The 10,785-nt window shown below is 33.5% G+C and overlaps 1 protein-coding gene across 2 annotated transcripts; it reads right to left on the bottom strand.

The window, feature by feature from the left end:
• Window positions 1-3,324: 3,324 nt before the first annotated feature.
• Window positions 3,325-5,201, bottom strand: LOC108989548. Of its 2 annotated transcripts, none has more exons than XM_018963190.2 (3): window positions 4,971-5,201; window positions 4,693-4,829; window positions 3,325-4,099 (listed from the first exon to the last, which is right to left on the bottom strand). In XM_018963190.2, the coding sequence occupies exon 3, from the start codon at window positions 4,045-4,047 to the stop codon at window positions 3,415-3,417; it is 633 nt and encodes a 210-aa protein (XP_018818735.1). In that variant the 5' UTR covers window positions 4,048-4,099; window positions 4,693-4,829; window positions 4,971-5,201; the 3' UTR covers window positions 3,325-3,414. The 2 variants fall into 2 exon arrangements, with proteins under 2 accessions (XP_018818735.1, XP_018818734.1); XM_018963189.2 differs by having other exon boundaries at window positions 3,325-4,103; window positions 4,971-5,152.
• Window positions 5,202-10,785: the final 5,584 nt, after the last annotated feature.

The raw sequence follows: 10,785 nt of genomic DNA, 5'->3' as shown, positions 1-10,785 counted from the left end.
TGGAAACTCATATTAAAGAAGTTTGAATTTGAAGGTCTTTCGAGGTATTCAGCAAAACATCTTTTGCTGTTGAAAAAAAAAAAAAAACAAAAAACAAAAAAACAAAACAACACGGGTCGGAATACCAATTTTTTGAAAACTTTTCGGGTCGGCTAAATGGGTATACGGCTAATCGAAACTGTGTTGTTTCAGATCGGGTAGGAAATGTTTATTTTTTGGTCGGGTCGGGTCGGGTCGGATGAATAGTTCTGCCTCCATCTATACATGCTTAAAGTCTAAAGATTAGCCGGTTTTGCAGCTGCATGAGTAGCTTGATTTCCTTCTCTGCCAATCAATGAGAGCAGCCAACTTGGGTGGTGACAAAACTATCCCGATGTCTTCAATTACTTGCCTTGTCCAAGAGGAATCTACTCTAATAACATTAATAGAATCCACCACAACCTTTAGCATCCCCTTCCAATACCACCTGTCTAAATCCAAACTCATGACATAATTAGCATCCCCTTCAATTACTTTTAATATTGTACATTCAACTTAGACAATTAAATATCTCACTTGAATGAGAAGTTACTAAGTACGTAATTATTATTTTACAGGCTTTTTGGTAGTTACATTTTTTTGCACGTATATATGTTGCCATCACCTTCTCAATTATTCTTGTTTGCACATTTAATTGGAACTCAATAAGTCAATATATTTATATTTATATATATATAAATTGGACCACATTCAGAAGTATGGGCAATTGTCCATACGTTTGGACCAATTGGACCCATTGTCCCATCCATTAAAAAATAAACATACATTAAAAAATTGAAATACCCTAAACACAGAAACGTCAAAACGTACGCATGTGAAAGATCACTTTGTTGGTATATGGACAATATTTCAAGGAAAACACTATGCTCACGAAGGATTTTTATGAAATTCTCTACCGAATTTTTTTTATTTTTATTTTTGCTTAGTGATTAAATAAGTGTTTTTAAATGTGATTTTTTTAAAAAAAAATATTTAAATAGTTTAAAAAAATAGTAAAAGAAAAAATAAAAAAAATAAAAAAAAGATTGTGAGTAATCGGTAGAGGATGTGGACGTAGCGACGTCCATATTTCAATTCCGAGTGAGTGGACGGTGACTGTCCCATGAAAATGATCATTGCAGAAACTTTTGAGCCGCCGCCAGCCAACCTATCATCTCAAGAATAATTGAACACCGATGCAGTTGTTCCATGGGAATTTCAAGCCTTTCAATTCATTCAAGAGTAATGTCATAGAAAAGTTATTTATAGTAACGTATACTTTACATTTGCTATATAGTTGTTTTTAATTAATTATTTTTAACATTCATTTAGGAAGATATATGGTCAATATGATGTCACATCATGTGTATAAAATAAATTCTCTCAATAATAAATTCTATCTATATTTATTCTTCATTTAATATAGGGCGGTGCTCCTCTGCTGGATCATTAGATTTAATTGATCATTTTATTTATTTTTTAATTTTTTAATTCCTATTTTTTTATCATTTTAAAAAATATAAAAGAAATATCAATACACTAATGACCATTTCTTTAATTATTAAGTAAAAAAATAAAATAAAAAAAATAAAATACAATACATAAAATGTCAAAATAAGAGAACATATTAAGTGTGTAAAGTAGCATTTTTCTTTTAGATATACATATATCACTGCAATTAATTTTACTCTTAGCAACTAAGTTTTTATAAAATTGAATTTATTTTTAATTAAATTATATGATTACGTTAATTGATTGAATTTATTTTCTTTTAAATTATGCAAGAAATTTATGTTTTAAGATTTTTAATCTAAATTCAAAAAGTAAAAAAATAATAATATCAAAATAGTAATACAATAATAAAGAAAATATAAGAGTATCATTATCTTTTATTCTCATTATTTATACTAAAATTTGTTGTCCGAACATAAGGACTTCAAGTAAGAGAGAAATAAACCTATTAAGTTGGGCCCTATCGTTCTTAATATCTTTTCTGATATATTCGAGTAGTAACAACTTGAGGAGATATTTTTTCAAAATGTTTATTGTTTATCTATGACCATGGGAGTGCAATAAATCCCTGGTCTCTATCCTCACCCTTGGCGATTAGATTCACGGATAATTAGATGAATGGCCTCTAATTTTCTTTTTTTATTTCTAACAAAAGATGATTTCTTTTATGAAAAATTAAAATTAGATTGTGTTTATATGTTGAATCAAACTAAATTCATCTCAAATTAATTATTATCGAAACTCATTACTTTTTTTAACTTTCTATAAAAAAATTAAACTCATCTCAATAAAAATTATGAAATATTATTATTCACAACTTAACCCGTCTCAACGCTCAAAGATAGCCTAAATCTAAGCATGTCTTCTGCCTCTCATTTGTTGCTACAAAAAGGAGAAGAGGACTGATACGACTATTGAAATAGTATTTTCAAAATGTATCCCAAACGTATATTTTATTTTATGTATTTTTTTAATTATTATAAATATTTTTTAAAAAAATAAAAAATTTATAAAATTATAAAAAAACAATTTCTTAATTATTAAATAAAAAAAACTCATTTGAAATATTTTTTAGATTCTAAAAGGAGAAAGCGCCAGTTAATTGGCAAATCAACCGTTGAGAGTGGGCTTTCTTTAGGTGAGAGAACTGATGAATGAGTCACCTACAACGCATATAACGATACGTCCGGCCCACACCTGAAAGTCACGTGTACGAGAGTACTAGAATAGGCAAAGGCATTTTATACCTCACGCTCATTCAAAGGACAACGCAACATTTTTATTTGTATATATCTTGATTATGGATTCTGATTTTTGCAGTTTCTAATTTTATTTTTTCTTTTGGTGAATAATAAACTTATTCCGGCTAAAAAAAAAAGACAGGCTAGGTGTAATGAAAAATAGCTGAATATATATATTTCTATGAATCAACTCAACAAAAAATAAAAAGTAAAAGTAAAATATAAATACAAGGTACCACATAGCACTGTTCATACGGGCCGAATTTTTTTCCGGCCCGGTCCGGAACCCGGGTTCCGGTTTTCGGCCCCAATTTTGGATAAAAAAAATGTTTTGACTAGAAAGAGATATTCACAAAATAAATAATAAAATAACATGACTAAATATAATATATTATAATATAAACGAGTTCTGTTATTTATAATTATTTTTGTATATTTTTTTATGTATTTATTAATATAATTAACTAAAATAATTATTTTATATTAAAAAAAAAATACCGCAATCAAATGTATTAGTGGAAGTATACACAGATCTAGGGACAAACGAAAACACTGGAATGAAAATATAGAGTAAAATAAGAAGATCTTGAAAGAAATTACTGTATGAGGACGAAGGAAAAAAAAGAGTAGTAACTATTAATACTTAAAATTTTGTCTTATACTCGCAGCGTTGCTCGTTGATAGTTCGGTTGGAGATGTAGATATTGAAATCACAAGTTGTGGACGTAGTGGCGTGGATTTTAAAGAAAAGGATTTTGACTTTCCCAGAAAGTTTGATGTAGGTGTTGAGGGGTAGGACATCGGAGTTGACATCGGAGAAAATCTCAGTCATGTTGGAGAGCAAGCGGTCGGCAAGGATGGTGACCGACAGGTTCATGTGCTTGGTTTCGCCAGCAGATATCTTGTCGGCGAGCAGTGGGGCTTCACCGACAAGCTTGCCTCTATAGTTGAGGAGGGCGGTGGAGTTGGAGTACTTGAAGCCGACCTTGTTGGGATTCTTGACGGAGACATCGACATCCAGAGTGATGTTCAAGCGCACGGCTAACCTGGTAATGTCGATGGAAAAGTCGAGGTCTTTGATGCTCAAGTCTTCAAAAGTGGTCACCGGACGCTTGGCTTTGAACACCGTGAAAGCTAATATGACAATCAATAACACGATGCCGATTACAGTGCCGATCACCGCTAAACAACAAGTCTTTCTGCGCTTCCTAGATGAAGCCGGATTTGGACTCGAACTCGATCCACCTGCTTTCAAAGCTTTTCCTTCAACATCCATCACTGTGCTTTGCTACTAATGTTCTTCACGAAAACTTAAAGCCTGAGCCTGCCTGCCTATATATATAACTAGTTAGAGGGCACGTACAAGTTTCCGGCAGACGAGATTAGTTAAGACATATTGCAAGCAAAAGTCAGAAAGTTATGAATCGCTTAACCCAATACAGACTAAGAACCACCAAAGCATAAAAATCAGTCCATATAAAAAAGTGTTATATACGGAGTGAAATAAGCACATGAATTCGTGACTAACAAATAGCCACACACTCTCCATGGGCGACAATTTCATTTCTTACTCAATCCTAATTTATTTGAGAGATTATTTCTAGACAAATTCTTACCGAATTACTTTGTTAAAAAGGTGACCATACCTTTAAATTTTTAAGGGTAAAAAAACTTTTTTTAGATGGCCTCATTTTTAAAAAACTAACCTATTTGAAGCTTGGAACTAGCTTTATTCTTCATTTTCTTCCTTCGTTTTCTCATGAACCAGGCAACTTTTTTTTATAAACCACTAAACCAGTACAGCAGCTTCTAAGGCAAATGGGAAAAAACTCGCAAACTAAATTCAGAAGCTCGAGGACTTATTGAGGCACAAATACCCAGAGAAGTCCAAATCTGTAATGGGAATCAGAAAAAAACTTACCCCATGTCATGTAATCCCAGAAAGATCCACGAACGCCTTATGATCAGATCCGCTTAGAAATTATTTCCAGGAAAATTGAAGCTCAAAGGGAATCGATCCGATTCCAGGAAATTAATAAACAATAGAGAGCACCAGTCCTGTGTGCCAGGGAAAATCATGGGCATGAGGGAAAAAACTAGAACAACCAAGAAAAATATTTAGAAATCGCCAGCTAGCTCTCATGTGAGAGAGAGAGAGAGAGAGAGTTATCACAGATAGATATACTTGGTGAGTCTTACCTTTCCGATGAAGAAGCCGAGATGGGAACAATTTCATAAACAGTGCGGCTATGAACTTTATTACAACAGATAACAACCAACAAGCAAAGGCACCATAAATGCTAGCAGTATTTTCGTCCCCACATGCAGTGATCACAGCAATAGCTATGCCGCGTATAAGAGTAATAGAAAGATGCATGCACAGCGGGAGAAGATCATGGCGCGCAATTTGCATGGCCATTTAACTTTTGTAGCATACTTTGCACGCAAAAATCTAAAAATCTTATTTATTGTTAACAGCTAAACTCTCATTTTCTGCCCCTACTTGTTCAACTACGTACCTTCCACGGCACCAACAATTACGGAAAACTTACCGTATTTTTCTTTGGCCAACACAAGTGCCGTTATAAATGTTAAGATACAGAGAGATTCTATTTTGAAGCCGATAAGTAGGGAAATTGTTAAAAGTGTTATATTACATAATTTATTTTGAAAGATAAATTTTAAATTTTAAATTTTATAAATCAAATGTTACAATTTAAATGATATAAATCATGGTGTGCTTCACATATGGGATGCTTGAGAATGAAATAACTCTAAATATAAATAATAAAATTTATATTAAATATTCTACGTGTTGGGTCAAACATAAAGGGATCGAGAGTGTCCCGTATGTGAGGGGAATGAAGACATAAATAAAAATAATAAAATCCACATATTCTTGTTAGTGGACTTGTTTGGACAGTGAGATGAGATGAGATGAATTGTTTATTATATTTTGTGTGAGAATTTGATAAAATTGTAATGATGAGATGATGTGAGATATAATTTTTTATATGAATGGTGATTTCACCATAACTTACATAGATAAATTATTTGGAGATAATTAATATTATAGTTCAATGAGAACTGATTTTATTGTGTTCAAATTAAACATGTTGAATGTTTGTTTTTTTTTTTTTTCCAAACCCTACTTCGTGTGAGTAAAGGTATCAGGTATCCCCACTCTATTCCGTATTTACTCATATAATTAAATTCTTTTTATTTTTAAGTTATAAGATTTCGTAATAATATGGGTACTGAATAACTGTTTCTTTCTTCTATTTTTTGTATTTTACGTTAAAACTTGCTTAATTAATTCCTAACTATATATTGAGCAAATTGCATAATAAAAAATCACTACAAGAAAAATGAATATTTATGACGAATTATTTACAATAAAATAATTATTTGTGACAAGAATAATCGACACATGATCTTAGGAAATAACTTATCACAAATAAATAATTTTATTGAAACGAATGTGGCGTAAATTGATTCCTTTCGAGAAATGTTAGCCGGGGGGGTACATACTACTTTATTACAAGGGATTTATGAATCCGCGTAGCTCTTTCATAGCATGCAGTAAATAATTAAAATTTGAAAAAATAATTAAAAATACTTCTGACCATCCTACTCAAATGCTCTAAGCACACCCCAAGGGGCACCTACTGCACCTCCTGGTTGATCGACATCGCCTTTGGAATGGAGAGTTGACCACCGTTTATATATAAATTAGATAACTCTCGTGAGATAGGTTGATTTGCTTACGAGGGTGGTTGATCCAGCACCCTATGGTGTTAGCTATGTGAAGCCTGGTTTGTGAGTTGAGAAAATGCTAGATAGAGATTTTACTCGACAATCGCGCAATGAGTCGCTCAAGCGAAGCTCAGGCAGAGAGTTAACCTGACTAGGCTCGTGCAATACGTAGCTAGAGCGAATTAAGTTCATGCAGAGAGTTCGCTAGAATCTCGCTCGATAGGTCGCTCGAGCGAATGTCGGACAGAGAGTTTGATCGATAAGCGCTCGACACTCCGCTCGAACAAATAACCCAAAAATATGTTTTTCTAGGGTTTATGTCGTATGACTATATATATGTTATTATATGTGTTTTGTGTGCAGGTTGAGAAACATGAAACAGAGAGAAAAAGTGAGAGAGGCATCCCTTGTCTTAGAGAGAGAGAAAGTGAGAGAGAGACATTGTATTGCTCCACAATGTTCCTCATTTTCTCTGAATAAAATCTTTTGCAACTCTGTGGATGTAGACACATTACCAAACCACTTTAATTTTGTATCATGTGATTGTTTGTTTACTTTCTTGTTGCCAGTTACATGTCTGTAGCATTGTTGGTGTGAACTTGGGGTGTGTTAATTTCCCAACATGTGGTGGCTAGACCCCACCCGAAAGCCGATCGTCATGTCAGCCACCCATGGGTGAGGCTTCTAGGATTTTGAGCCACCCCCCTTTTATACATTTTTCAAAAGACAAAAAAAATATAAAATTTAAAGTTGACGTATTATCTAGATGAGTAATGTTAAATACAAGTTTTATGTATACAAATCTCGTGCCAATCATTTGTAAAAAGGTGGACCCTATTTGAATAAAATGACTTTTTTTTTAAATACTTTTTCACAAAGGAGTCCACTTTCTTTTTAAGAAGGCCTGCGCGAAATTTGTATATTTAAGACTAGTACAAATTATTACTCTATCTAAATATAATAGTACACTTGAATGGTCATATTACTTTGTAAGCCCACGCATGTTTTTCGTTCTGACAAGAAAAATGATATAGATTATACTATCATTTTAGAGTAATGCTATATACAAGTCTAAGTTTTGCAAGCCTTGTACGGGCCCCTTTGTAAAACAGTGAATCCCATCATAAATGTTATTTTTTTATACTTTTTCATCGTGGGATCCACTGTTTTACAAAGAGACTGTGCGAGGCTTGTATATTTAGATTTTGTACAAATCATTACTCATTATATATTATCAAGGTAAGGACTTGATTGAATTATTACAGCTCACCCAATTGTGGTGCATCGTGTATTATTAATAGGAATCATTTACGGTGTTTGAGAGGCATGTTTGGATATTATGAGAATTCTCAAAACTTCTCATAATTTCATTTCCAAATATTACTAAACATAAAATATTTTTTAATTTCAAATTTTCATCTAATCATTATTCAAATACAAAAAACAATACAACTTTTATAATTTTAAAACAAAATACAAAAATCAATAAAACTTTTACAAACCTAAAAATTAAAATAATATTAAAAATTATATTCAAACAGTTTTTTTAACTTTTTAATATTTTTATTCAACTTTTTTGCTCTCTTTTCTCAAAATCCAATAAAATATTTTCATTCAAACTATTTTACTATCATTCACAAAGTTTTGAGACACTCCAAGGGTCCAAACATGCCCTAAGAGATACTAATAAGATAGTTAATGTATAGCTATACAAGATTAGTATCTAAGTCTGACTATGATACATTTGGTAAATCGTCTTATTGGACTTTATCTTGCAGAGGTGTAGTGTCGTGCTTCACAGGATCTTTAAGAGAGTCCTTAACAAGCCTCTACAATCCCAAGTTTGGAGAAACGACATTGAGCTTGGTTCTGATTAATGAAAAATGAGCTTAAGATAATGGCTTTGTGAAAATGTCTACTAATTGGTCTTTGGTGGACAGAAACTGAATGTCAATGATCTTTCGAGCTACCATGTCATGAACAAAATGAAAGTCTACTTTCACATGTTTCGTATGGCGTGAAACACCAAATTAATTGAGAGATAAGTAGCACTATTGTTGTCACACCACATAATTTGTTGTTTAGTGATTGAGATGTAAAGCTCTTTGAGCAATGAGAGTAGCCACTGAAGTTCTGTTGCAGTGTTAGCTGCAACCTTATACTATGCTTCCGTTTTTGAGCAGGCTAGCCTGGCCCTACTTCTTGCAACTCCAGGAAATAAGATTGCGCATCAGTCATCTTAGGATCCAGCCCAATCCACATATGAAAATGCTTGCAACTATGAGCATGATGATTTTTGTAATAGAAGACCAAAGTGAATGGTTTGTTTGAGGTAGTGCAATAGGAAGTTTATAGCTTTCCAATGAGTGAATTTGGATTGTGCATGAATTGAGAAAGCGTGTTCATTGTGAATCAAATATTTGGTCTAGTAAGTGAAAGATATCCTAGGGCACCTACGGTGCTTCTAAAAAGACTAGGATCTGTAAAATCCTTATTATCAAAGGTTGTGAGAATCATGGATGTGGCCACCAGAGTCCGAATCGACTTGGCCTTAGCCATTTTAGTTCATTGGAGAAAAATATAACGTTGCTATAATAAAAGTATACAACCTTGTCCATGAATTAGCCTCAATACCCATAAAGAAACTCAGTGATCCTAATTCTTTAATTGCAAATTCAGAATGTAAGGCTTGCAGCAAACTATCAATGACATTCTTATTTGACCTGGTAATAGGAATGTCGTCAACATTGATTAAAACATATATGGTAAAGCTACTCGAAACATGAATAAAAATAGACAAATCAAACCAACAACCATGAAAACCAAGGTCTAGTGAATAATTGCTTAGTTGAGAAAACCAGGCTCGAGGAGCCTGCTTTAAACCATATAGGGCTTTATGTAATTTACATAAATGATGAGGAAATTGAGGATGAGCAAATCTAGGAGGTTGGGTCATGTAAATTTCTTGATAAAAAGATCCATGTAAAAAGGCATTTTGAACATCAATTTATCTTATTGACCAGCCAAAAGAAACAGTGATGGAGAGAATTAGGAGTACCATTGTCGGCTTGTCCAATTGGTTGTATGTTTTCGAGTCTTCAATACTTGATTGTTGCAGAAAGCCCTTGGAAACTAAGCTTGCTTTGTACCATTCAATATCACCGTTGACCTTGCGTTTTATGCTAAAAAACCCATTTTACCAATGACATTGTAGGCAGCATGGGGTGGACCAAGTTCTAATTTTTTTAAAGTGTATCAAATTCCTTATTCATGGATGCATGCCACTCTAGTGATTTAGTCACTATCGTGTAGCAATTTAATTTGATATTGGTAGGTTCAATCTCTGCAATGTGGGCTTTGGGCAATGGGTACTTGATAGAGCCATCAATATAGGTTTTCGGTCAAGATATGTTGTTCCTAAAATGAGTGATCATGGGATGTTAGGAAAATGAATAGTTTTCAATTGGGCTGGGAAGGGGTTTGAGTCTTATATGGGTGGAGTGAGATCAATGGGCCCAATGGGAGCTATTGATTTGTTGGAGGATTCACTTGCATAGTGTCACGTACCGCATAGGCTGAATGTAGTTGCATGGGCTGGATCAGTGAAATGGAGATGGGATATGGATTAAGAATTGGGTTAGATTTAGATTTGGGTTTGAGTTGGAAAGGAGAGTCAGACTCTTGAAAGACTATGTATCTAGAAATGATTTTTTTCCCTAATTGAAGATTGTAACATTTATAGCCTTTGTATTTCAAACTATACCTAAGAAAAACACAACGAGTGGAACCAAGCTGGAGTTTGTGTTTATTGTACGGATGGAGGCTAGATCAGCATGCAGAACCAAAAATCCTAAGAAAAGAGTAGCCCAGAGAACACTTGAACAAAAGTTGCAATGGAGAGACATGGTTCAAAAAAGGCGTAAGCATATGATTAATGAGATAACATGCAGTGTGAAAGGCCTAATCCCAAAACTCAAGATGAGTATGGCTATGATAAAGAAGAGCAAGTTCCATCTCAACAATGTGACGGTGTTTGCATTCGACAGAACCATTTTGGTGATGTGTATGTGGACAAAAGAGGCGATGAAAAATGCCGAGGGAGGCAAGTATTATGGATAGAGGCCGAAATTCACCACCTCAATCTGATTGAAGTGATTTAATTTTGCAATTAAAAAAGCATTCACATAAAGATTGGAATTGGAGCAAAATATTGGTGACTTCTTTTTTTGCAAGAAATAGGGTAGAACCATGTGTAACG

Source organism: Juglans regia, chromosome 6 (genome assembly GCF_001411555.2).
Source record: "Juglans regia cultivar Chandler chromosome 6, Walnut 2.0, whole genome shotgun sequence".
NCBI classification, from domain to species: domain Eukaryota; kingdom Viridiplantae; phylum Streptophyta; class Magnoliopsida; order Fagales; family Juglandaceae; genus Juglans; species Juglans regia.
Note: the sequence above shows the minus strand (reverse complement) of the source record. Positions and strands in the feature narration are given on the sequence as shown.

Coding starts and splice junctions, on each gene's coding strand:
- LOC108989548 (XM_018963190.2), bottom strand. CDS start 4,047: ATGGATGTTGAAGGAAAAGCTTTGAAAGCAGGTGGATCGAGTTCGAGT.